The following is a 27,701-nucleotide window of genomic DNA, read 5'->3' as shown; positions in this document are numbered from 1 at the left end:
ATGCCTTCATGAGGTTTAGATTAGTGGATGATGGATATGGATCTTAGGAAAAAATGGCAAGAACAACCATTTGATTTAATTTAATTTATTTATTGAGCAATTCAAATGTCCCAAAGACATTAACCAAACACAGAGATCACACCTTTTACTGTTTGAACAAGATAGGAGCTGCAATGTTAAAAAAACAAAAAAAAAAAAAACAAGGAAGTACATTTGTTTAAGCAATCCTAGGTTAACACTTTGTAAAGGCACACATAGGCCATAATTACAGTTCATATGAATACAAGCAGCTTGCACGACATCTCTATAAGCCATAATTATTCGAGTCGGACTTTGGGATTTGTGCACAACAATGAATGAATTACTACTGTTTTTGATTACAACAAGCCGGTGTTTCACTGGTCTTTCACATAATTCAATAATAAACACACAATGACGCAGTTTCAAAGTAGTTAAATAGTCTTTATTATTACTGAAGATGTGAAATTGGTGGCGCTTACTTCATAGTACTTTTCTTAAAAGTAGAGTACAAAGAAATAATGTACAAATAATTTTAGCTTACATTTTTGTTCGTATAATATAGAAAAAGGCTTTTGGGTGCATATTGGTGGGAATTTAGAGTGCAGTGGAATGGAGCATTTAAACATATTCAAACATGTACTATTAAGTAGGAAGTCTCTATCGCAAAAAAGTGTATTCAACAATTGCTATTACCAATTATCTTGATATATAAATATGTTCCTCAAACTTTTTTACACAGTTTTATATTGGTAGTCTAGTTGTTACTTCATCCATGGATTTATGGATTCATCCGAGACTTATTTCTGCAATAAGATTTAAAAAGGGCTGGTTTTGAAAATGGAATAGAGAATAAATTCAGATTTTTTGCATTAAATTTGCCACTTTAAAATGTTTAAGTACAACCAGCACAAATGTCATTGTGTATTGCATTTGGTGCCTATATTGTGCAACCCTCATGTATTATTGCCTTTCACAAAACTTCCTTTATACTGGAAGTCTAACTAAAATGGTATATTCTAATTTAAGTGGACAAACCGAACTTTGGCGAGGTATTTTAGATTCGATTTTCTCATGTTCTACAAACACTCAAACTCGTCAACCCTCTGTTTGGTGTTGCCTTGGCGGATTTGGCGCAGCGTCTTGTACTTGTCCCGGCCTACGCGCACATTTTCGGCGTGGAGCATGTCGTTCACCGTCTTCTTGTTGTCGTCGCGGGCCGAGGCCAACTCTGAGCTCAGGGCCTGTGGCAAAGACAGGACACATTTGAGTAACAGTGTTCATATGCTCTGATACCTCTTTTTACTTGGATGTGTTGTGTTTGAGTTCAAATAAATGAAAAAATAAAAACTCCAGAAGTACAATGGAAATAATGAATGATTGTATTAAAAATGAATTAAAAGTTCACATTAGCATTGTACTAAATAAACAAATGGTTTATGATAGGATATTTTATGTAATTTGTGATCTTCTATTATAGCTTAGCCTCCCTCATGCATCAAAGTGTGAACTCTCAGAAGAAGCTTTAGATTAAAGACTATTTAAATATAAGAAATATTAAGAAACAAGATCAAATCGAAATCAATAGGTTCTTGTAAAATCGTGCCAAGTGAAACTGATTTCTATTCAAGTTCTTTGTAATGGAAAAGATTGAACTGAACAAAGGCAATATTTTGACGATTTAAGAACGATTTCTTCACAACATTCTCTCTGGTAGCATTCATATTTGTAGACACTATTGTCAACCGCTCACTTTCACTTCCCCATCGTCTAACGTTTTCTGTGAATCGACCAAACAGCACTTCCCAGAGCCACACTTGAACAAACCCACGTCACTAAACTTTAAATGTACACACATTAACAGCTTCAGGAAACACATGTCAAGTCCTATGTAATCTTGTAATGGCTGCGATCATATTTTGGCATCACATCATAAAGTATCCCAGTGTTTACATGCATACTGTTGGTTTGTTTTAGGAAATTACTTGTATTGTGCTTTACGGACCTGACAAGCCTCACTGAAGTCATTATTCTTTTTTCATTTTTTTTACTTCAGAGCTGGTCGTCCAAGCAAGGCGGGTGTTGTGTCTTGCCCATAATAACAAGATATAGTAGGCACTGGTTGGAAGTGGGAATCAAACCGCTGACCTTTGGAGTGATGGGTGAGCACACTAATCCCTAACAATGAATATAATGTATTGTAACTGTAGTAACAATGAAGGAGGCAGAGCAGGACCATTTCATAATAACTACACCTTAATCAGCCTAAATAAAGCATGAACAAAGAATTTATTTTTAATGAACAAATTGTTTATTAAGAATGATTGAGGCGTAGTAGTAACTACTTCATTAAAATTATTTATCTGTGTTAGCATTTAGGGTTTGGGTATCAATTACTAAGTCACTAAGCCTGGCTTATTCTTTAATAAACTGGTCTTTGTTCATGGTTTAATAATATTATTACGGGCAGTGCTTATTAACTGCAGTAGTATAATAGCAAATTAGGTTTTACTGGCAAGAATGGTGGAAATGTGTGAATGAGTGCATATAAACATCCACTATAAACATGAGCAGAAAAACACAGGGGTAGAAGAGTGAATAAACTTTTCTCTTTTTATGTGTTTGAATATAATTCCCATCCAGCTCCCTGACCTGCAGCTGTTTCTGGAGTCGTTGGTTCTTCTCGGCCTCGGTCAGCCGCTCCTCCTCCTCGTGGTGGTTGTTGATTTCGTTTTGGTGCAGTTCGGCGCTGTAGGTGCTGTTCTCCTCGCTGTGCTCGTGGTCGCTCTCACTGTCTGAAGAAGAGGAGGAAGACCCAGCTCCAGAGTTGGACGACCGGACCGTCTGCAGCTCCTCCTTAGTACGAACAAGGCTCTCTTCCACTTCTTTGGCCTAAAAGCAGGACAGACTTAGTTTTAAATAGATACATACTGGTAATACTGAATCATGGTTTTCTGGTAGGGCTGCATAATTTGGGAAAAATACTAATTGCAATTTTCTGGCAATTTTTTTTAATTGCAAAGTATTGTGATTGTGATTAGAGGATTCAGTTCAAAGTTTGCATTTTAAAACAGTTCAGGAGAATCGACAAAAAGACTGAAAAAGGCCTATGAACTGACAAACTAATCATGTATTTAAGAACATAAAATACAGCTATTTATATGCAGAATAAGAAAGGGTAGTTATTTAAGTAAATTATGGTACCGGTACATTCAGATAACAATTGTGATTAATTTTGCAGCCTTACTTTCTGGTCCCTTAGACTTTAATAGAAATCACATAATTTTGATGCCTAAACTCTGGCAATACAGAAATGTGGAACCCTCAGTCAGATCTGGTAGTGGGTTCCCTGTCTCAATATCTCTTGAATTTAAAAATCAATGTTGTAAGTTATATAGTTGATGTCATCAAACTGTTTTATGCTGGTGATACATGTGCTTCCTTTCATGGTGTTCTCTACTTTAAATGGTTTCATCTATTTTTAATTGCATACGTCTATACTTCTGCTGCTATTCTTCAATACTTGAAAATCCCCACTGTGGGACTCATCTTACCTTTACTTGTTTTTTTTACACGCATTAGGTTGGGGTGGTTCTTAGAACTGGTTTAGATCAAGTTTACAGAGCGTTTAGTCCTCTGGTAGTTCTGGTAGTTCTGGTTATTTTAGTTCAATTTGATTTTGTCTGAATTTGTCAAGTGAAGTTCAAATTTTTCAGGAGGCACTTGAATTGAACGTGTTGAGAACCAGTGATGAACAATCAGGATACACAACAGTTGCCTGAATAGTACAAAGTGATTATACATTTACAACCCTCTTGTTCTCGTCACACTGACCTTGCTGTGCCATGTTTCGGTCTCCTCCTCTTGGACTCTCTTGGCCTCCTCCAGAACAGCAATTTTGGCTTCGTACTCGGCCAGCTCAGCCGCCTGAGGGAAAAGCACACAGTGTAGAATAAAAATATGACAGAGGACACCTGTTCCTTGTCTTCCTGTTTTATGAATGAGAGGACAGGAAATGTACACTATGACTTATTGCTGCGTTTCAGATGACATCACAACATTCTGCAATACTGTAGTTTTAAACAGAGATATTTTTTTTCAGTTTTGTTGGTGCAGGAAGCGTTTTAGTGATAATGGACTTTGTAATTTATTTAAATAGACATGTTCAACACTTCTCTTTCTGTATTTATTTTAAAAAATACAATTTCTGAGGTCTGAAGGCAGATCCAGTTCATGGTGGACTCTGTCTTTGTGCAGCACTTTGGAAACCAAGAAATCTGGATTTGTAGCTCACCTGAACAGTAAAACATGCCACATCTGCCAAATGAGAGAATGACATAGACAAACATCTAGAGAAAATCAATGGATACACTCAAATGATTGTTTCTTTCAAATATTCACTGATTACTCACTAACTTAAACGTTTTTAAGTACGAAAAAGAAAAATATAGGACCAATTTGTTTTCAGTAAAATGGTCAATTATTTCCATCAAGCTGTATCACTAGACTGCATTTTCGGTGGGTTATTAAAAGTTGCAGTACAGTATTTCTCTTATGATAAATAACGTTGTGTTGTAAAACAATAAAAACCTTCCAATTTACCAAAAATGAATGAAATAAAAGAACTAGCATTGGTCACAAAATATTTCCTTATGTAACTGCTCTTTACTGTCACGACTCACTCACCAGCTGCTCCTGGTTCTTGAGCTGGTCCTCTGCCTGCCGGGCCAGCTCCTCTTTGGCGATGATGGCCTCCATGCGCTCAGCCTCTAGTCGGGCCGCCTCCTCCTCCGCTCGCTGGCGCTCCTCCTCCAGACGCACGGCTCGATCCAGCTGCTCTTGCAGCTCTGGGGACATAGAATCAGGCAATGTCAGCTCTGGATGTAAAAGGGATACAGACGTTCTACTTACACAACACCAATATAGAACTACGTTACTAGTGAGGTTCCCCCCATGTGTTTCCTTTTGCTTTGACCAATAAAAAACATTTACTTTTTTTTTTTAAACGGGCTGCCCTTTGTCACTGGGTCTGTTAATTGTTTTTATGGACAGAATTTCTAGTTGCAGCCAGGGGTCGGAGGGTGTCCGGTTTGGGACCACAGGATCTCATCTATACTGTTTGCAGACGATGTTGTCCTGATGGCTCCCTCAAACCAGGTGCAGCTGGGATGAGAATCAGCACCTCCAAATCCGAGGCCATGGTTCTCAACCGGAAAAAGGTGGCTTGCCCTCTCTAGGTGGGTGGGGAGTCCTTGCCCCAAGTGGAGGCGTTCAAGTATCTCGGGGTCTTGTTCACGAGTGAGGGAAGGATGGAGCGTGAGATCGACAGGCGGATCGGTGCAGCGACTGTTGTGGTGAAGAAAGAGCTGAGTCAAAAGACAAAGCTCTCAATTTTCCGGTCAATTTACATTCCTACCCTCACCTATGATCATGAGCTTTGGGTCATGACTGAAAGGACAAGATCGCGGATACAAGCGGTCGAAATGAGTTTCCTCCGCCGGGTGGCTGGGTGCTCCCTTAGAGATAGGGTGAGGAGCTCAGTCACACGGGAGGAGCTCGGAGTAGAGCCGCTTCTCCTCCACGTCAAGCGGAGCCAGCTGAGGTGGCTCAAGCAACTGTCTCGTCTTGTAGGAATTGTGTCTCATCCCGTGAAGGAATGAGACACAATTTAATATAACAATGGTAATATAGCGGGTTCAAGAGCTGATTAACTCAGCATTTCTGATTCTTCTTTTTTATATTGTTTAGGTGGTGTAGATACCAATATATAGGGTTTAAAATCCTTCAAATAAAATAAAGCAATATAGTATTTAAATTTAAACACATTTTACTTGGATAATTTAACATTTTCAATAGAGGTATGAGGAACAGTAGAGGGTGCTATACACCCATGGATGGCATAAAATTATGTGAAATAAAGACCTCTCTCAGCTCTCCTGGTGGTCTCCTCATACTCCTGCAGTCTGATCATCATATCTCGCTTCTCTCTCTCCATATCCTCCTTCTCTTTCTCCATGTCCGCTCTCCTCTTCTTCTCACTCTCCAACTGATCCCTGCAACAAACAACACACTGGTTAATTTAGCCTGGGTTTAAGACATTGTGAGCTGAACAATATGATTGTTATGAAACACCCCAGATTAAAAAACAAATTAAAATGCTTTCAATATAAAGTTCCTGATGTTAACTTTGAATAATAACCAATTAACACAACAAATAGTCAATATTATTCCACCAAAGTCTGAACTCTGAACTTTTACTGAGAGAGGATTGGCTCTAGAACTCTCGATTAAAAGGATCCAAGTTGATCGATTCAAAATGACTGAACCTCGATTACACTTTGAATAACTGCTTTTGTGCGTCTATAGTGCATGTTTTAAACCAGATTTTTTCCTAATTCAGGCACAGTTAAGTCCTCCTGATTCAGATCTGGCTTACTATTGGGTAAGCTGTGATTCAGTCTTTTTTTCATCAATATGTTATATACTTTGTTAAGACCTGGTTTGAATACAACAGTACGTTTTGTTTAGTGGCCGTCATTGTTTAGCCCTGGATTGTCTTAATTTATTCCTGGTTTAGTCCTGGTCTAATAAACCTGTATAGATTCTGACTATAGTTTGAGTCTCCTTTGATAATTACATCTCAGCCCCGTTGCTCCTGTCCTGTTCTGTGCCTGACCTCTCCATCTTCCTCTGTAGACGCTCTTCTTTGGCCTGGGCCTTCATCTGCTGCACTTCGATGGTGTCAGGTTTGCGGCGGCGCATGTACAGCTCGTGGTTCCCCATGCACAGCTGCAGGATTCGCTTGTTCACTCTCAGTCGAGGAGCATAGAAAACAAAGTCCTGCAATCAAAACAAGCCAATAGCTCAAGTATAATAACGATTTCAAGAAGAGTCCGGTATGCAATAGAGTCATATTAAAGACGAATAACTTACTGGGGATTTCTTGTCAATTGGCTTGATCACAAACTTCTTATCATTGAAGGAGATGTTTCTGATTTCACTCCAGGGGAATCCAATCTTTGGAGTCAGTCTGGGAAAGAGAGAGAGAAATACATCTTTGTTAATGTATAAAGTGTCATAACATTTCAACTTGGGAGCTATTCTTTTCATCAATGTCGGTCAAAACCCACAACACTGCATATGCGCACCCGAGCTGTGATTATATATCTAATTTAGAGTCCAATAAGGTCATTGACTTTGGTGTAACTGTTGTATTGCCTTTTGCTTTTACAAGTGTGTCAATATGTCAATAAATTACAAGGATTTATACAGATATAGGTGCATACGTAAGTACTTACTAAAGGGGATTAGTAATTTTGTAATTTTTTAACTTGGACACAGAGTTCATAACAAGAAAATAGAGTTACCAGGCACTAAATTTGAGTTTATTTTTTGACAAAACCTTCCGTCACTACAATACTGTTGAGTATGGGGTGCTAAAATGGCTAATATACCCAGTCATTTCAGGGGCTCAATTTATTACCCTAAAATGATTCGACTACATTTAGCCATCGCATTAAAATGACTACACCTACCCCATAATATTGTGAGTATCTGAAGTCTGAATTTTATTTGTTACCGCATGGCTGTACCTGTCGTCCTTCTCGTAAATGTTGAGTCCCAAAGCGTCGACTCCCAGCCACAGGTCGGTGCCCTTCTTGTTCTTGATCTCAAAAAAATTCACGCCGTACATTTCCAGGTCCTGAGCAATCTTTAGGTACTCAACCATGGACTCCTCCCTGTTCACAGAGTTTCACAAGAATTAAACAGGTTTAAGAATGTTAAGAATTGCTACAGCCTCGACACTTGATCCATCTGTGTGTCTATCCAGCTCTGTTCCTCCCATATGTTTTGCAGGTTTATAGGTTGATCGCTGCTGTACGTAAATCGTCTGTCTACATCAATCTTTTGTACCCATTTGAATAATTTGGATTAGTTTAGCTGTATTTACTTCAATTACCTAGACGACTAAATGATAGACGCTTTTAATTTCAAGCATATTGGTCAAGGGAGTAAAAATATTGGACTTATCCCTATGAGCAGATTTATTTTCTTCCATTTTGTGTTCAAATCTGTGAGGAATGTCGTGAAACAATTGATAAAAAACATCTAGCACCAGGTCATATTCATAAATAGTTAATCTAGTCAACACTAGTTATATTACGCCAAACCTTCTCATTATTGAAAATCTGCCACATAAATGGATTTTCAACATGAACAAAGAAAGAACCTCCTTGTTTTCAAGGTCTGCAATTTGCGACTCTATTCCTCTAATCTCTAAATCACTGCAGCTCTCGATACAGTGATTTTGCTGTTTGAAGTCCCTGAATGTAATAAGTGTTGTTGAGTCTTTGTATTTGGTGAACCCACTTGAGCATGTAGCGGTGCTCCTGGTGCCAAACGTGGATCCTTTCCTCCCACTGCTCTTTGGACAGTTTGTGTTGGTCCAGGACCCTGCACAAGGATAGACAGTACACCTAAGACAATACCTAGTTAGGGTTACATTCATTTTAAGACAACATGGTGGGCACACACAACCAGAAAATTATATATTTTATAATTATATATTTTCCAGATTATGTTAGAGAAAAAAGCAAGTCCAAAGTAGTGTTGTAGTGTAGTAGGAATATATTTGATTCTCAATACTGATTTCAATGCCACAATGATCATTTTTAAAATTATGTTTTAAAGTAAAGGCTTTAGATTAGATTCATTGTCCCCATTGTAGCCTTCGTTGTCCCCGTAGGAAAATTTGTCCTCTGCATTTGACCCATCCCTCCATGCCGCTGGAGCACCTCTGCAGGAGCAGAGGTCGCTGTAGCTAGAACCATTTCCAGATATTTGTACTAGGTTTGCTCAGGACCACCTTTGCTGGAGGATTTAACCTATTGTGCATGTTTTGTGTTGATGGGGGAAACCGGAGCATCCGGAGAAAACCCACCTAGACACGGGGACAAACATACAAACTCCCCACAGAAAGGCCCGGGCTGGCCTCGATATTTGTGATATTTTTTTTTGTGCTTATTTTTTTTAATTGATATTTGTTGAAATTAGTTTCTAGTTTCAATACTATTTTTAGTTTCAACTAATTAATAAAGGTACTGGTGTTTACAAAATATTACATTGCCAGCAGTTAGGTTTATTTTGCTCACAAGCTTATTCAAACATCTTTCAGTAACTCTTAACACTTGACATGCACAAAGACCAAGAAGGTGTAAGCTGAAGCTTATGCTTATTAGGCCTACCCTTTATACCGCATTAATTATAAATGTGTAAAAGCTTTCATGTGGCCATTTCCTCTTTGCAATTTGATAAAACAGTTATGTGGTATCATTCAATAAATGTACTGTCTTACTCATTTTTCTTTAGTATTATATCAAACCAAAAGGAAATGACACAGTAGAAAGGAATCCAGCCTCTTGTAAAACTTACTCACATGGCTTTGCCCTGATCTCTGGTTAAATATTGATTTGGGCTGCTCCTTAAACTAAAACTGCAGATATCCCGAGGCTATCTCATTCTTCAGACATTTAGATCATACTTTCTATTTTCACTGGTCCCAAACGCACCCGTTCTACACAACATCATTGCTACATATTGTACAACATTTGTACATATTGTTTTTGCATATTTATAGGTCTGAACTATAGCTCGGTTAAAATCTATACATTTGATAATTATTTATAATGTCAATGGTTAAGATCATTATTTTAGTAATCCCTTAAATAGATGGTAGTAGAAAAAGCTTCAGTTGTAGTCATCTGGACTCAGTTTGAAAAAATAGACGTTTCGACTCTCATCCAAGAGTCATTGTCAATAACAGAATTTAGGTCGAGAACTCCGATATTAATACTGTTCTGTGGTAAGACCCGCCCATTGGGAGGAGCCTTCCTGAAGTAGAAAGAGTTGTTTGTTTCAACAGAAACTCCCCCCTTGTATCTACCGAGCTAGCCTATTCAGAATCTTAATGGGCTATTAGAAACCTCTTTGTCTTTGTGAGACCCTGGCTCAACCACCCTGAGTACCTGATTAGCATCTGAATGTCCTCTACCTTTCCAGGGGTTCAGTAACCCATTATAAATAACAGGAAGATTAAACCTTAGCCCTCCATTTCTGTTTAAAGAAGGTCTTTCTTTTTTAACAAAAATAGCTTCCTTGACTCCTCTTTCAAACCATCTTTTCTCCCTGCTTAAAACCTTCACATCACCGTCTTCAAACGAGTGATTAGAGGCTTCAAGGTGGAGATGCACGGCACTCTGAGGTCCTGAACTTGTATTTCTTCTGTGCTGATAAAGCCTCTTGTGTAGAGGCTGTTTCGTCTCACCTATGTAACGTTCTTTACAACAGCATTGATGTGATCAGTTGCTGCTGTGGACCCACATATTAGGTTTACAAGAGAAGACGCTAAGGAGAACCGCTTGGCCTTTCTTGATTGTTCCACGATCAGAGGAGAGGACGGGAAACTCCAAATAGAAGTATATAGGAAACCTACACACACGGACCAGTATCTGCTCTTTGGTTCCAACCACCCACTACAGCACAAGCTGGGGGTGATCAGAACCTTACAACACAGAGCTCAAGGTGTGCCCACCAGCTCAGAGGGCAAGAAGAAAGAGGAAAAACATGTCCGTAATGCCCTCTCAGCCTGTGGTTACCCCGCTTGGGCTCTCAACAGAGTGAAGAGAACCAAGAAGCAGGACAAAAGGGAAACTGAACAGAGAAGGAAGGGTGTCTCTATCCCTTATGTGTCTGGCCTCTCGGAAAAACTGCAGAGAATTTTTAGACAACACGAAGTCCCTGTTTATTTTAAACCAGGAAACACTTTAAGACAAAAACTGGTTCACCCAAAGGACAAGTTGCCGACTCAAAAACAGAGCAATGTAGTTTATTCGATCCAATGCAGTGAAGAACGTTGTAAAGAACGTTACATAGGTGAGACGAAACAGCCTCTACACAAGAGGCTTTATCAGCACAGAAGAAATACAAGTTCAGGACCACAGAGCGCCGTGCATCTCCACCTTGAAGCCTCTAATCACTCGTTTGAAGACGGTGAGGTGAAGGTTTTAAGCAGGGAGAAAAGATGGTTTGAAAGAGGAGTCAAGGAAGCTATTTTTGTTAAAAAAGAAAGACCTTCTTTAAACAGAAATGGAGGGCTAAGGTTTAATCTTCCTGTTATTTATAATGGGTTACTGAACCCCTGGAAAGGTAGAGGACATTCAGATGCTAATCAGGTACTCAGGGTGGTTGAGCCAGGGTCTCACAAAGACAAAGAGGTTTCTAATAGCCCATTAAGATTCTGAATAGGCTAGCTCGGTAGATACAAGGGGGGAGTTTCTGTTGAAACAAACAACTCTTTCTACTTCAGGAAGGCTCCTCCCAATGGGCGGGTCTTACCACAGAACAGTATTAATATCGGAGTTCTCGACCTAAATTCTGTTATTGACAATGACTCTTGGATGAGAGTCGAAACGTCTATTTTTTCAAACTGAGTCCAGATGACTACAACTGAAGCTTTTTCTACTATGGAACACGCCTGGACGAATGAGGGATTACACCGACTTAAATAGATGGTCCATCAATTTTATGACAGGATAACATGAAATGGGGGTGAAGATTCGGGAGGGACATTCATTGACTTGTCAAAGCTGGGACTCGATTTCACAATAACACCATAGTCTGTACAGAAGTAAGTTAATAAAAAGCTTACTTTTTACTTAAACCAAAAGTTTAACTATTACCATAGGGTATTACAGTTTAATTAGAGACAGGGCAAGGTTTTAACTTTATTTAACTTTATTATTGTTGCTGTAGGCTGTATTCTGCTCTTCTAACCCTACTCTGATTGTGGATGGAACAGACCATTAGACAGAGATAACTGGACCCTCACCTCCTTGGCAGCAGGCGCTCGTTGGCCAAATATCCAGCCTGGTGCGCAGACTTGTCGTGCTCTCCAAACTTTGCCTGGACGGCGTAAGAGGCGAGGAGCACTGCGGTCTCCGGGGGACAGTAGATGTCCTCTGAAAGAATGTCCTCTTTCACCTGTAAAAAGAAGAGGCGGCGTGTCACATCCTGGATCAGCTCCTCTGACACCTCCTCTGGGAAAAACTTGGCCCGGAGTTTGAACTGCAGCAGTGTTTCCCTCCGAATGTCCTGGGACATCACCTAAGGCAAAGAAAAAAATATGATTAGAAATGCTGAAATATTATTACAACTAAAACTAAATCTCGACAACTCAGTTGACTGAATTTTACTTTCTTTTGCAGTACTATTGGAAGGTATATATTGTAGTAATATATTTGTTAACACTTGTTTAAATGTTATAGTTATTGCATTTATAAAATGACTTCATATTAATTAAGTTTGGCACAGATTGTGTGATTTGTTTGACAAAAATAAAAACAAAGACACTGCGACTTAGGACAAGGTGATGAGATGGCTTGCCAAAAGACAAAACCATTACAACATCATTACAACAGTGACCTACAAAACTATGTCAAGGGCTATTTGCATCACAGTTAAAATGTGGAAATACTTTTATTGTTTTATTAGTGGATAAGGCCCAACCTCTCTGGTGTGTTACAGAATACAATTATCTAAAGCAATCATAAAATATGCAAGTCAGTCAGGTAACTCTGAAATATCACTATTATATAGTGCAGCACAGAACTACTACTGTCACAATTATAGAGCTCATGATCGAACTTCAAAAAGTCCACGGAAATGCATTAGCCAAAACAATGTTTAAAAATGTAATGGCCAACCCAATAAGATCCAATAAAACTCTCCATCAGTTTAATGTTTATTGTAGGTTCACTGTAGATTCTAGGTGCGATGACATGATCCCAAACTCTACAGTCTGGTATGCTTTTTAAATTTGACTCATTGGAATTGGCAAACTAAACAAAACAACTTTGAACAAACCAAGATCAGCAGCAAAAAAATGACATAAAATAGTCCCTTTCACCACCTTATCTTCGGCGGTTAGTCTTAAAACCACACTCAGGCAGAATGACCAAGTGTCAAATTTGTGCTTTTACAATGTCTCCCTCACGCATACACAAACATTGTACCTTCTTCTCTGAGTTGAGCCATGTGATGAATCCTTTGCTGTCGACAAACTGCAGACCAAAATACCAGAGCTCACGCAGGCCAATCGTTCTTGCAACCTGAACACAATAAAGAAATGTAAATCTATACATTCTAAATGTACGTTATTTCGAGGCAACTGCTGTTGTGATTTTGGGCGTTACAAAATAAATTGAATTGAATGTTATTGTAGATATTTCAAAATGTCACTGCTACTGTTTGTCTGGTTCTTTTGGCAATTGTGATTGTTTTTACTTTATTTTTTGCCACTGAAGTACGGTATGCTCAGGATACAAATGGTAAAATATTAAATTACCTTCCTGTGTGTGTGCGTGTGTTTTTCCTCATTTTAAAAAATATTTTTTTGGCCCGTAGGCTTTATTAGACAGGACAGCTGAGCATGAAATGGGGATGAGAGAGAAGGGAGGACATGCAGTAAATTGTCTGAGCCGGGATTCGAAGTCACAACACTGCAGCCGGCTGCACATGGAGCCTGGTATATGTGCTGCTGCCTTACCCGCTCTACCACCGGGCAGCACTAATTACCATGTGTGAATCAAAAATCTGGCAATACCTGAATGATTCAGATATATTAATATTAAAAATGTTTGAACTTGATTCTGTTCAAAGTTCACATTTCAAACACGTCCACTAGAGTCCAATAGAATGTATTTTAAATCATGTTTGTATAGATTTAAACAGCTTTATGCGGAATAAAACAAGCTATTTTGTTGTTTCTGGAGAAAATTGTTGTATTTGGTTTCGACTTGCGGGCAGCATGGGGCCTTTCTGTGTGGAGATTGCATGTTCTCCCCGTGTCTGCGTAGGCACTAATATGTGACTAGAACTACTTTGACAAAGACTTATATTGTACATGTTTATGCCTTTATGTTGCACACTCCAGACCTGGTCAAACAGCTGCTTCCCCGTAGTGTTGGGATGAAAGGAGAACTCCAGCTCTGCGTCCATCGTAGTGACGCGAACATTGACCTGCAACAAAACACCATTTAGTCACGTGGCCATATCTCTGTTTCTAAACCACTCATCCAACCTAGGAAGATACCATGAATTAACCTTTTAGAAAATGATCTAATTTCTTGTGAAACCATAACATCTAGCCTAATTGAGTATGAAGTGGTTTGCTCATAAACCATAATTGCCCACTATCTCTTAGACTTTGGACTTTCATTCAAGGTGCTGCAAGGTCCTCACGGAGATTAAACTCAAAACATGGAGTGCTTTGAGACTTGGCCTGGGAACTACTTGAGATAGCAACCTCCTGTGTACACATAATTTGTTCCTATCCTGTAGAGGTTTATGGGCTGCCTGCTGCTCAACTCCTTGGTTTTGGCTCTTTCTGCTTCTCTTTGGGCGTTCACACTTGGTTTGAGCAGAGTTTGGTCCTGAATCGGTTTGGTCCTGTTCTACTTCTGGTTTAGTCCTGGTCTTGTCCATGTTTAGTTTAGTTCTGAATTGAGTCGCACTTTTGATGTGGTCTATAACTGACCCTTAGCCTTGGTTTAGGTCTGCTTTCTTTTCCCCTTTTTGTTAATAGTATGTGAACTACAGTATACATCTAGGAACTAAAGTGATAACTTTGGCATCTTTTACAGGATAGGGAAGGATGTCATACAAGTTTGACAGCGATATAGTTCATCCTCTGTCCACATGACAGTTCGGAGCTGGCATTGAAGATGTTACACAATTTTTATTAGCACAGATCACGCCCCGGGTGTCATAAAGATAAACCAGTGAAACGTAAGCAACAAAAAGGGGATCAGCCATTTTGAATATCCACTAACGGTTCTCAACTTCTACTGCAAGATAATGCTTTAAATAAATATGTTAAGACTGACTGTACAGGTGAGCTAATAATTATTAACTGATTCACTGTTAGATTTTTTTTTTTTATTATGCATTATCATTTTTATCATGTCTATACAATAACCAAGATTCCCAATAATGATGACTCTAGTACAAGTAGTGCACGGCAAGCAAGTTCTTGGAAGTAAAAGCCTTGAAAGTGTAGGTTTTTTAAATGTATCAACTACAGGCTATTACTGCTACTAATACTAAAGGAAACGCTTTCTCTCAAAGGTAAGTGTAATAATGGTGAAAATGGCAAGAACCAAGTAAAATACTGCAACTACAAAAACAACTAAACAGCTAACAATGTTGTATCTGCACTGACCCAGAGTCCTTAATCCTTGTTCTCCACTGGCACTGCAACCATTATCATTGTTATGGCTCCAAATAAAACTACAAATTCAACAGCTGTCCAACCAAACATTGCTTGCCTGTAGGATGATAGGATTATTTGGTTAATCGATAATTGGAATTACCCAGTTATAATCGTAAGAACTAAAAAGATAATAATTGTAAGATTTTTTGTATCAATATGAAATAGCCTGATTTTAATTAATTCTATTCACCTAAAAATGTTTACCTAAAAATAAATAGTTTTTGAATTGGCTTTTACTTACATCATTCAGAAAGTTTGATTTCATAAAGCTGGTCACATAGAGGAATGATGATCTATTAGACCACATCTGTGGTAGTAAGTTAAAAATGTTGCCACAGCTGCCCTGGGACGGACTGATGAAAGCAAGTTAATGAGGGTGAATTAAGGATTTTACTGTTGTTTGGGCATGTCCTGTTAAAAATCATGATTAATCGTAAAGTCATATTTCTTCTCACAATAATCATGACACTTAAGTTTGATAAATGTGTTTCATTTGTTCAGCCCAATAACACCACAACGAATAACCTCTGTAAACTCTTTGGAACTATTATTGAAAGTGCCCTTCAGTAAAACAGAGCGAGTAAAACAATCATATCATTGTCCACCATCAAGTTGTTTACTCTTGTACCGTAAAACTAAAAAATGTCCACAAGAACATGAATAACATTACATTCTTTTACATTCAGTTTATCTTGTTAAATACAATGGTGGCTAGATTAACACAGACGTCACAGTGACCTCTTAAGAAAGGCCTCTAACAGCATACGTAAGTACACTGCACCTGCCGTCATTTCTTATCAACTATTATTTGCAGGACATTCACAAGTGATGCATATAAGAAGGGAAAGAGCATTTTCTCCTGAACTATTAACTATATGCTCTTTCCAGTGTCCCAAACACTACTATCTCAAATTAATTCAAAAGGTTTTACTTGTTCGAATACTAAATCCAAATGGTACAGTACAAAACATCTTAATACAGAGATTGAAGATTATGAATTTGTGTGTATCCTTCAGTAAAGAAGTTGCTTTTTAGTTGCTTTTTACTGCCAGGAATGTGCACAGCATAGGTCAAACTCTACTTTGGGTTAATGAGTAAAATTGAGGTTGCGTTAAAAAGTTAAAAAGAAACGATGCTTCAAGCATAGTATTAAAATCAATAAAATGATTCAATATCTAAGAAGCACTCCAGGCTCATGTTCATTTAGTTTGTAAGAGAACCATGTGTTAGTGCTTCATGCATCTATTCTGCTAATTATTACAAGTGCTTTGGATAAAGTTTAAAAAAAAACTAAAATATTGTAATATAAAGGTATTTTTTTGTGTGTGGGCCCTACGGGCAAATGAAGGAGAAGATGTATTATGCTTTTTGGGGTTATTTAGTATTAAATTATAACATTATGTAGATCATGTTTTAACATTTGGCTTATTTTAAAAGACCAATATTTAACTTATGTCCTTGACTTCCTGTTCAAAACTACAGAAATGAGAAGCCCCGCCTCTTTAAAAGGAAATTTCACTGTAAGGAATAGTGGATTTTAATTTATGAGTTTTATTGGGTTTTTGAACCCTACATGTATAACTCAATCCAAATAGTTACATAAAATTATAATATATATAAATAATAATAAATAAACTAAAGTAAGTACAGAGCAGTGGGGGGGAGATAGGGGGTAGGTGAAAAAAGAACTTTTCTGAGCACTCAAGCCTCAAAGTCAGGACTTTGAATTGGCTTGTGAGGGAAAACCATTATGACATCATAAAGAGCTTAAGATAGAAGTTTATTTTGTATAATAGGTCCCCTTTAAGAAAACATTTTAAAATTATTATTCTAGAACAAGCTGGCTAAAAGCAATCATAACCTTATTGTGAAGCTTTGACACTTCTGAACACCCAAACGTTCATCACATCATTTCCTTCTACAGCGTCATATCTGTTAACTAGCTTCGTAACAAGTAGGTACGAGAAGTTACTTATTACCTAGACTTCAAATGTATTTATTTGATATAAATGAAAGTGACAAAAAATTGCTTTCTAACTATTGTTCTTACTGTTTTAGGCATCTTGTCGTTGGTTGGACGAGCTCGGCAGGTGAAGAAAAGTGCTTCCCAGACGGAGACAGAGGCTGCAGTGGTCGACTCCCAGCACAAACTCCACCTGATAAAGAAACTCCAGCACAATCTGTCTAACCCAAGGGCAGGGCTACTTAGTCCTTTGAACCGAATGCACAAGATCACCCCCCAGTGACGTTTACCTAGCTACTATCACACTGCACAGTTAAAACTACTGCTGTTGCTAGTGCTAATGGTGTAGGGAAGAACCAGCGAGAAGAGCAAGTTACACCCAAAGGAGAGTGGACTTTGGACAGAGTCAGGAGGCTATAAAGAGCTGTGGGCGTCCAACAGTTTGAAACAGTGGGTACATTTACATAGCCAGTAGAATAAATAATCACATAATCGTTTTGGTGTGTGTTTACATGCACAGAGAAATGTGATCTCAGTTTATCAGTGGAGTTCTAGAGTAACTTTTATAATCAAAGACAAAGTACACAGAATTTTAGAAGTCATGATAGTTTTTGCCTCATTAGTTTTCCAGTTTTTTACATAATTATCCTTGTCAAAATCTGTGAGAACAAGCAGAAAGAAATCAGATTACTTATATCAGATGACATTTCAATAGTCTGATAACTACCAGATATCAGATAAGGAGCTGGTTTTGGTGTGTATGTAAATATAGTCCCTTTATAGGAGCCCAGAATTGGAAGACACATTTGGTACTGAAGTAGAACTCAGATTAAGATTAAATGAGAAAAATTACATATTAATTAATATTAATAAAAATAGTATGAATTAATATATACGTGAAAAAACAGTTTGACAGAGAAGAAATCTGTTTCTGAAATTGCGAGATCTACTGTATATTATAATGCTATGCTCTTTTATAAATAGATATCAAATGAAAGATATACATTAACGGTACATTATAATTTGACTACAAAAATGGCACTTGACAGGAGAATGTGTTTGATTTTGATTTTATTTAACTGAAATTCATCATACAAAACGTTTTGGGAAATGTATTAAGTTTTCTGGTGTAAAGTCACCTAACTGTGCATGTGGACTTTACATACAGTACTATTCAATGAGACTGTCGGCAAACACAGCTCACACTAACAAACCACTAGGGGTTTCTCCACCACAGATATTCACAGATGTAAGAAGGAGTCAAAACAAGTTTAAAGTTATCTGAAATGTTATTAAACTATTTCACACATGTGCTGCTAATTTTTCACATTATCCAAGCAAAACATTAAAAAACTAAATAGGGGAAAATGTGTTCTTCAGTCATAAAGGCATTACACTTTTTTGTTTGTGGCTATTTTCAAATGAATTCCTTGCATGTCATTCCTGCTTTATATCAATATCACCTAAAATCGTATTGATCAAAACTCATCTTTGATCTGAATGTGGTGCTGGTCCTCTGGTCTGAAGTCTTGGTTGGGACTCCCATCTTGGTTCAGGATCCGGGACATGGTGTAGCCCACTATGGGATACTTGGCCTTATATGTGCCTTCAAAAATACTGTCCAGGGACTGCAACTGCTCCTCCGTTAGACCGGTCTGCGAATATAAAAAATAATAATTAAAGCCACAAGCAGCATCCAACGGCCGTGCTTTGTTGCATTTTGTTTATACTCCCAAATAATGACGCTGATGGTCAGTGAGAGCTGTGCTTTGTACTCGGCTCTCATGACTCATTAGCATGCTTCTGTGCATGGGAATGGCAATCTAACATAACTCTCAGTGAATTTTGCCACACAGAGCCCGATAGCTTTGTACCAAAAAAGTGGATAACTTTTGATGCCCCACTCCTGAAGATGATTAAAGCTCCCCGGGTAGATGAGATTCACCCGGGGACAGTGCCTCTGGACTGGTAGACTGGGGTGGTGGTCCCTCTGTTCAAGAAGGTTGGAGGGTGTGTTCCAACTCCTCAGCATACCCGGTAAGGTCTATTCAAGGGTACTGGAGAGGAGAATCTGACCGATAGTCGAACCTCGGATTCAGGAGGAGCAGAGTGGTTTTCGTCCTGGTCGTGGAACACTGGACCAGCTCTATTCTCTCCATCTGTGGTTCTCAACCGGAAAAAGGTGGCTTGCCCTCTTCAGGTGGGTGGGGAGTCCTTGCCCCAAGTGGAGGAGTTCAAGTATCTCGGGGTCTTGTTCACGAGTGAGGGAAGGATGGAGCGTGAGATCGACAGGTGGATCGGTGCAGCATCTGCAGTGATGCAGTCGCTGCATCGGACTGTTGTGGTGAAGAAGGAACTGAGTCGAAAGACAAAGCTCTCGATTTACCGGTCAATCTACGTTCCTACCCTCACCTATGGTCATGAGCTTTAAGTAATGAGCGAAAGGACAAGATTGCGGATAAAAGCGGTCGAAATGATTTTCCTCCGCAGGGTAAGATAAGATAAGCCTTTATTTTTCCAGACAATGGGGAAATTTCCGTGTCGCAACGCAAGTAGATACAGAAGTAAAAAAACAGATAACTGATAGAAAGCTTTAAAAAAAACATTCTTAATAGAAAAACTCTTATAAACAAAACTCTTAGAGTGGGTTTTAGAGCATGTTCAGGGGGTCAAATTAGAGCTCAAAGAGAAAAAAAAAAAGAACAAAAAAAGAATAATATATTTTTTTAAACGATATAGCCATTGCCATGGCGTCCACATATTACACATCAGTTGAAAAATCTTGAGCTTCCCCATGCCACCGTGGGCTGGAATTTTCATGACGTCGGGCTACCCCACCCACTCATGGGGCTCAGGCCTAATGAAACAGCAGTCAATAAATAATAAAACTAAAAACATGGAAAAGGAAGAATTAAATACAAGGAAGAACTAAAAAAAAAAAAAAATCTCTGTAAATGCATTAACTTATTCTTTCACTTTTAAATTTAGGCATGAATAAGGACATTTTACGAAAATGTTGTCACAAAGAGAATTTAAAATAATATTTTGGATATAATATACTTTTAGCTAAACTGAAAACATACCATATTTTATTAAGACATGGGACATATAACCTCCATGTATCAACATGTTCTTTCTTCAATAACCAGTTTTGGATTTTATTCTAATGTTATCCTTTATTTTATTAATTTGTTTATTTGAACTGGGGCACTACACATGAATTAGCATTTAGGTAAATTTAGGTAAAAATTAACATCTCCTAAGTTGATTGTCTTAAAAAGAACATGAGTCTGTGGATATATCTTAAGAACACAAAATTAATGTTGTTGGAGTAATAAGAATAAGATTTGAACAAGAAGGTGTCAAAGCAGTCCTGTTGCCTGGTGTTCTCTTGAGTAGCGGACAGCTCACAGTTAAGCAGCCAAAACATGTCAACAACATAATAACGTTTCCTGAATGTATTGTCTTAAATTTGATGTCAACGTATTTTTACACGCATATGAGATAGTATTGTGCTCCAAAACTGGATGGCTCGTACTGAAAAAGAAGATTGGCTGAAGGCATGTTATGTTGCCTTTAAGATGTCATTCTTTCACTCACTGATTGATTAAATCCATCGACAATTACTCTTATAATCCATTAATCACCTAACACATGTCGCCAGGTGTTGTTGATGATCAGATTTATTTTGTGCATGTACACTAAAAACACACCAGAAATCAGATCTAATTATTGGGATAAAAGGATTCAACAAAGTTGTCATGTAGAGACCAATCAATCAAGACACTATCAACATTTTCTTTTGTAGCACTTAACGCTAGCTACAAAAGAAAACGATTAAATGAATCGGGTTTTCTCAGCTGACATTCAGAAGCCACTCAGATGACTTTACGGTAGTTAAAACCCACAGTATCAGATGTGAGGTCGTCTGGCTCCAGAGACATTTTGGCCACAGCTCGAGACGAGTCCTTTCCAACCAGAGCGTTGTACGGAGCATCTTTCCCATAAAACTCTGAAATACAATGAAAAAACGTCAATTAATTTTAATGAAGAGAAGTGAATAAGGCCTGCAATGGAGGTGGGAAAGTAACTCAAATGAGAAAGAATAACCTATAATAACATGACAGCCAAGTCCTATAGCAGAATATCTTGAAAGTTAAAAAATGTAAATGTATTAAATGTAGTAGCCTAATGCCATTGTTTTTACAAGAAGACCTGACTACTGTTACTAGGCTACAGCTACAATTAGGCTACATTTAATAATCTACCTCTTGTAAGATGCTTATTACTAATAATACACAGATAATAAGCTTCAAGCCTGTTTATAACAAATTACCTTTTCCTTTAGTGACATCAAACACCACTCCTTTGACTGCCATATAAATAGGCAGGTCCTCCTAATAATAAGACAATACAAATTTGAAACTTTGAAAAAAATAAAGTGAACATTAACGAATGATATGGCCATAAAAATAAATGAGTTTTCATTCAAATCGTTTAGGACACATCAATAAACGAACAGTAAACACACCTCGCTCCCGTCGTGTTTCTTTAACTCCTCGTCAGTGATAAGTCGCACAGGTTTTGGAGCATGTTTCAACTTTAATTTGACATCTTCTTCAGCTAAAGTCATGCACAGAAATAAAGCACTTAAAACGTAAACCCGTGTCGTTTCCATGACAGCTCCTGGTTCAACGCGGAAACTTCTTCATCCCACTTTACTTCCCTGGTTTCTACAATAGAGTGGATGATGCCTTCAAAACGATGGGGATTTTGTGTATCCAGAGATGTTTTGGCAAAACAATAACACAATGAATGTGATGAAATTTAACCACCTAGTTAGACATTAATAAGCCTATCTATTCTGGCCATCTTTAAGAAGTGTTGTTTTCAATCATGTCATTTCAGGCTATATTTTCCGTTTTGCTTCACATCCATACTGTTTACATTTTGTGTGATTGTTGCACTTTGGAGACAAGAGGTTTCTTTCTTTCTTTCTTTCTTTCGGTTAATACAATTATAATAAGATAATCAAGGGTATTACTAGGAGTGAAACGATGAAAGTGTGTGTGGTATTGTGTGTAAGCAAGATTTGAGAGGCCTATTGTTTAATCTAAAACGCAGGCGTATGCTTAAAACACGGGAGTGTCTACAGAGCCGCGGCACGCGGCCGAGACTGCCAGGCTTTTTTGTGCCGCGGCTCCAGAAACTGCTCGGCTATTTGACCGCGCCTGGTTAGGGTCAGGGTTAAGGTTAGGGTTAAGGTTAGGATTAAGGTTAGGGTTAAGGTTAGGGTTAGCCATGAGGTTATATGGCCGTGCCGCGGCTCCTGAAACAGCTGGGCTATAACTGAACACTGTAAAGTTCAGCAGTTTTCAATAACCAGGTGTAAGTGAACGCAACAGGAGGTGTAACAGAGGGCGGGGCTGAAGACCCAACTAAAGCTGCGATTGGCCACAGTTTTAAGGTTGCGTCTATCTGTAACCGAGCCCCTGGCACCCACCTCTCGCTCCAAAACGGAAACCCGACTGCTAAAGGGATTATTGATGTCAAAATGAATTGTCTAGTGACTGAGTTTACTTCTAAAACTTTATCCAAACAGCTCTAACGTTGTCCTGAAGAAACTGGAGGTCGTTACTGAGGGACGCGCAGAGGAATGCTCAGAAAGGACAACTCACGGGGATACCAAGAGGTCAGATCAAAAGACTGTCTCATAAAGTAACCTTTCCCATGGGTTTTGTATTATTTCATGAATGGCGGATGTGGACTTCATCGAAACTCAATAGCCCTAAACCCCATGGATCTATTATATGAAAGTCTAAAGTCGCCCTATAAAGTCATGTGACTGACCACAGCTGACCACTGCAACCTCCTCGCTGCTTTTGCTGACTACTTGTTTTTAAGTGCTGTTGTGGCCCACAAATCTCTTTGATGAATCATTGTCTAATCAACTTGCTCTTGCTTAATTTAAATTGTTGTTTGAGACTGTAAATACAATTGTATATAAGACATAATTATTTAGGTGTCTATTATTATAGGCTTGTATTAGAAAAATGGTCAGGAAACAGCAGTCTTATTAGCAAACGGCCAAACAAAACAATCTATTGAAGAGTAATTTCAATGAACAGGACTACTCAAATAATTTCTGATCTTACACCAGTTTGATCAATGATAATCAGGCAAACATTTGTATTTGATGAGATAAATGCACTGTTTATTACATAAGATTAGAACAACAAAAGTTAAAGTTTTAGTAAAAGGAACACTAATGATACTAGAAATAAGTAGAAGTATAAAAAGTAGTTGCCCAATAAATGGCATACTCAAAGTAAGGGTTCTGAGTACTGCGTAACTTAAATGCAGCATGTATTTCGGGCAGACAAAACATTAAATCATGAAAGACAAAAAAAATGAATTAGAAGTACAAAGTAGTGCTCCAAGAAATTATTTAAGTAAGAGTAAAAAAAAGTATTTGGGAAAACTATTACTCAAGTAAGAGTAATTTTAAGAGCAACTGTCTGGACGTGACATCTGATTTAATTTGAAGTTCAACGCTTTTGTCACTTGTTGATAAATGTAAATGTATTATCCACCTCTGACTAAGTCCATGTAAGACCAGCTGAACAATAGAGAGATAAAAAATAGAATAAGTCATTTAGGAAACTGTGGTTTAACAACTTGTGCAAAAACTTGATAACTTCTTATACAAACAAACCGGAGGGCATAATCTAGAGCTAAACTAGGACAAAACCGGCATAACCAGTCACAATGGCTGATGATCCAAAAGAAAAAATGCTAATGTTTCAGTTGTTGGTTCCAAACGTTGACTATACATACAGCATGACATACTTGCATACAAGCCCATGTAAAACCTTAATAAATCAGATGGAAAAAAGGGGTTTAATGCTTGAAAATACATTCTTAATGTCACTTCTGGGTTCATCTCTCCACAGAGTTGACCCGTAACTTGGTGTGGTGGAATCACCTGCTTATCTAGTCAAGTTTAACGCCATACTGTGTAACATTATAAGCAAAACTAAGGTCTCCAAAGTTATGCAGTGCACCTTTTTAGAGACAGCATTAGTAAATAATTAAAGATTAAGCCTGGTTCAAACTAGTGAAGCTACACCTAACTACGCTTGTTGAATTTATTATGTCTATTTACTCTTGCAAAATGAACACACGGTTGACAAATAGTTTTTCTTTTGCAGTTTAATGATAATGACATTGACGAAGACTTACAGCCTCCAGGCCAGTATGGAAGCACCAAGAAAGACCTGGAGCCAGAACAAGCCAATGGTAGTGTCACACAAGGTCCATTTACCCACACTATATCAAAAATAATGTAATAAGCTGTTTTGTCTTTTGATGATGGATTCATAATGTCATAAAATATTACGGACCAACTAGTTAGTAATTCTGATATTCTGTTGGTGTTTATAGGAGAGGAGGAGGATGGGGAAAGTCCACCGACAAAGTTTAGCAAAAACTGTGTCAAAAATGTATTCACTGTGGTGCTTATATTAATCTATGTGCTCCTGACTACGGTTGCTGGATTTCTGGCCTATCAAACCATCAGAGACTATCTGGAGAAAATGAATAATCCAGTTATGTCGGTCACATACAAAGAAGTGGAGTCATTTTCACCTCCAGGTTTGTATATTTGTTTGTTAGTATATGCACAGGTCCAGGAGGGTCCCATTTGTGCCAAACACAATCACGGTTAGGAAGGTCACTGTTTAAAATTTTAGTGTTAAAGTGTGCTTTATGCTATTGGAAAATTCTTAAAATGCTCATTCTTGGCAAGTTTACTTAAGTTCAAATCAGTTGAATAGGCTAGTACATAAAGGGAGCCCACTCATCACATCAAATCACAAATATTATCTCATAATTTTTAATATCAGATAATATTTTCTCTTCACTGTCTGGGTTTAGAATGATTATGTCTTTGTTTGTACAATTCATTGATCTTGAATTTGACCAATCATTCACACAGGCCCCATGTGAACAGGGAGTCGAACCTGGAACCGCTTGTCTGAGACGAGCGTGTCCTTCTGTGGATGGATTATTATTTTTCTGTTTGTTTTATATATTTCTTCTTTTTGTCCTAAAACAGGTATTGCTTTGTTCCCTGGTAATGCCCAGTTGTTAAGCTGCAGACACTACTACCGCGAGTTTATCCCTCGTATAGTGAACCCTGGGAAGCCACAAGAGAGCGACTGTGAGACGCTAGAAGTTGAATATATTGGTCCTTTTCGAAATGAATCTATGGTGAGTTAATTTGCTGGAGTAGTTGCTGATTATAATAGGAAATTGTGGGTTAATGGCCTGGCCAGCAAACTCATCATTTTCAACCAACCAAAACCGTTATCTGTATGATATTATGTTAAGTAATCACTCTAGATTGCCATTTATAGATACATTTGGGAAATTTGGGATATTTCCAAACATTTGTCGAACTTATTTTAATTACAGAATTATGATTTTGTGTCCTGTGTGTTACAGAAGAAAACGTTGGTGGTCCGTGGTCCGTCTGATATCAAGAATAAAGAGCTGATCTTCATGCAGCTCAGTGTAAATGAAACACACGAAGACTTCAGTGCCATCTCCTACTTGCTCTTTGCTAAATACAGCGACTTGATCAATAGGTACATGGAAACAAAGTTTGGCCTATGCTACCATTTTCATACTTTTCGTCACTGAACTCAACTTTCAGAGGAATGCAAAATCTACACACAACTGATGTACTGCTCTTGATTAAATATATTGTACTTACTCAAGAAATGCTTGTGTAGAATGGATAGTTGCTAGAAGTCACTGCTACAAATACTACAGCAGCAAACAATACTATTCTTTGGATGTGTTGTTTTGTGATGTTTTTTGTTCTATGGTTTAATATTCAAATGCTTCTCTTGTTCTGTAATGTCAGTTCTAATCGTTCAGAGTTCATGAGTGACTGTGAGAGGAACTACTCCATGTGGACCTTCTCTGGAGGATTCAGGACCAGGGTCAAGATGTCTTTAGTTCAGACTTTCGGGAACAAAAACGAAGGCCCCGAATTTCGACAAGAGGTTTTTAACATATATTGTTTATTAGTTAAACATGCACTTTTTTAATACTTTGAGCATTAATTATTGCGTATGTGTTTAAGTATTCTGTGGTCAAATTCAATGACAAACGGCCAGAGCATGAAAGAACTGATGAACTTTTCTTTGCTATTTTCGAATGGAGGGATCCCTATATACAACAAATCAAAATGGTGAGTAGTGTTTATGGGAAATTGTATTACTAGAAATGTTGATTACACACATACAGTAGCAATAATTTTGGCTTTTCGTTGGGAAATTGAGGCCCCAACCTTCCATGCATATTGCAGGCAAAATTCCTTCAATATAGTCCAGTTCGGGTCCTGGACTTGGCATTGAACTATAACATAAATAGAACATAATTTAATATTCTGTTCATTATAAACCACAATATTGATTTAAATGGTTTAGAAATAGAAATAGGTGCAAATTGTTATTTACATGTTTTTGTGACTATGTGACATTTGCTTTCAAAGTCTTGATTTTTCAAATAATGGCAACTATGTACAAGAATGTGGGCGGAGATACGAGGTAAGTGAAAACCGAAATGTTCTGAGCACTCGGGCCTCAGTTGCAGGACAAAGATTACCCAAACATGCATGAATCAAAATACAACTTGATACAATACAACTGAGTAAATTAATGATGGGGAAACGTTGTAACAAAGTTAAAACTTGTTAAAGTTTATATTATAATATTTTCTTCTTCCAGATTGTAACCGCTAACCCCTGGAACGCTCTGGCCATCCTCTGTGGAGTTTTCATGGCTTTGTTTAAAGCTGCTAATTTTGCCAGACTTTCAATTCAGTGGATCATTAGGATGAGAAAGAGACATCTAAGGAACAAAACACGAGAACTCAACCAAATCAATTGAATTCTACTGAAATGATTTAAAAAAAATTGATTTTAGGTCACTCTCTTTTGTATATATTCTTTGAAGTTTATTTTTTACCCAAACTGCTGATACAGTTTTAGTTTGATAAAACTAATTTTCCACTGTGTTAAATGCCAAATGCATTACAATTAAGACAAGGGAATATCTATTTCTTATTTATTTATGTTCTATTCTGTTCCATTGAATGGCACAGCTACTGAGTATTTCAATAAAAAGGGAAAACCACACTACTTCAACAAATGTGACTGGAATAAAGCAACATTTTCACTGTTTCAAGGAGACATGTTATGCTTTTTTGGGGGGGGGCGGCGGTTAGTATTTAAATCTATCATATGTGGATCATTATTTTACATCTTGTTCATTCTAAACTGCAATATTGATCTAAAATGGCATAGAAATAGAAACAGATTTA

At 37.9% G+C, this 27,701-nt stretch overlaps 3 protein-coding genes across 3 annotated transcripts; 1 reads left to right on the top strand and 2 right to left on the bottom strand.

Annotated features, from left to right (window-relative positions):
• Positions 1–441: 441 nt before the first annotated feature.
• ezra (ezrin a) lies at positions 442–17,682 on the bottom strand. Its single transcript, XM_072457243.1, has 13 exons — positions 17,397–17,682; positions 14,011–14,094; positions 13,089–13,184; positions 11,906–12,180; positions 8,389–8,472; positions 7,611–7,757; positions 6,952–7,048; positions 6,695–6,858; positions 5,941–6,071; positions 4,705–4,865; positions 3,853–3,945; positions 2,671–2,910; positions 442–1,262 (listed from the first exon to the last, which is right to left on the bottom strand). Exons 1-13 carry the CDS (start codon positions 17,406–17,408, stop codon positions 1,098–1,100), a joined length of 1,749 nt encoding a protein of 582 aa, XP_072313344.1. The 5' UTR covers positions 17,409–17,682; the 3' UTR covers positions 442–1,097.
• A 683-nt stretch (positions 17,683–18,365) lies between these two features.
• Positions 18,366–22,053, bottom strand: nenf (neudesin neurotrophic factor). Its single transcript, XM_072457802.1, has 4 exons — positions 21,841–22,053; positions 21,646–21,706; positions 21,218–21,321; positions 18,366–18,964 (listed from the first exon to the last, which is right to left on the bottom strand). The coding sequence occupies exons 1-4, from the start codon at positions 21,985–21,987 to the stop codon at positions 18,788–18,790; spliced, it is 489 nt and encodes a 162-aa protein (XP_072313903.1). The 5' UTR covers positions 21,988–22,053; the 3' UTR covers positions 18,366–18,787.
• A 740-nt stretch (positions 22,054–22,793) lies between these two features.
• Positions 22,794–27,568, top strand: pacc1 (proton activated chloride channel 1). Its single transcript, XM_072457801.1, has 8 exons — positions 22,794–23,001; positions 24,521–24,623; positions 24,753–24,962; positions 25,426–25,580; positions 25,815–25,957; positions 26,239–26,380; positions 26,461–26,568; positions 27,107–27,568. The coding sequence occupies exons 1-8, from the start codon at positions 22,966–22,968 to the stop codon at positions 27,266–27,268; spliced, it is 1,059 nt and encodes a 352-aa protein (XP_072313902.1). The 5' UTR covers positions 22,794–22,965; the 3' UTR covers positions 27,269–27,568.
• The last annotated feature ends 133 nt before the right edge of the window (positions 27,569–27,701 follow it).

Source organism: Eucyclogobius newberryi, unplaced genomic scaffold, assembly GCF_026437365.1.
Source record: "Eucyclogobius newberryi isolate DKJ021-1_F unplaced genomic scaffold, fEucNew1.0.hap1 SCAF_21, whole genome shotgun sequence".
NCBI classification, from domain to species: domain Eukaryota; kingdom Metazoa; phylum Chordata; class Actinopteri; order Gobiiformes; family Gobiidae; genus Eucyclogobius; species Eucyclogobius newberryi.
The sequence above is the reverse complement of the archived record's forward strand: the minus strand, read 5'-3'. Positions and strand labels throughout refer to the sequence as shown.

Coding starts and splice junctions, on each gene's coding strand:
- ezra (XM_072457243.1), bottom strand. Junction 13,185..14,010: donor GGAAGCAGCTGTTTGACCAG/GTCTGGAGTGTG, acceptor TATTGTGTTCAG/GTTGCAAGAACGATTGGCCT. Junction 6,859..6,951: donor CAATTGACAAGAAATCCCCA/GTAAGTTATTCG, acceptor TTTTGATTGCAG/GACTTTGTTTTCTATGCTCC.
- nenf (XM_072457802.1), bottom strand. CDS start 21,987: ATGGAAACGACACGGGTTTACGTTTTAAGTGCTTTATTTCTGTGCATG. Junction 21,707..21,840: donor AGAAACACGACGGGAGCGAG/GTGTGTTTACTG, acceptor TCTTATTATTAG/GAGGACCTGCCTATTTATAT. Junction 18,965..21,217: donor ACGACCTCACATCTGATACT/GTGGGTTTTAAC, acceptor TTATATTCGCAG/ACCGGTCTAACGGAGGAGCA.
- pacc1 (XM_072457801.1), top strand. CDS start 22,966: ATGCTCAGAAAGGACAACTCACGGGGATACCAAGAG. Junction 23,002..24,520: donor ACTCACGGGGATACCAAGAG/GTCAGATCAAAA, acceptor TTTCTTTTGCAG/TTTAATGATAATGACATTGA. Junction 26,381..26,460: donor GCCCCGAATTTCGACAAGAG/GTTTTTAACATA, acceptor TATGTGTTTAAG/TATTCTGTGGTCAAATTCAA.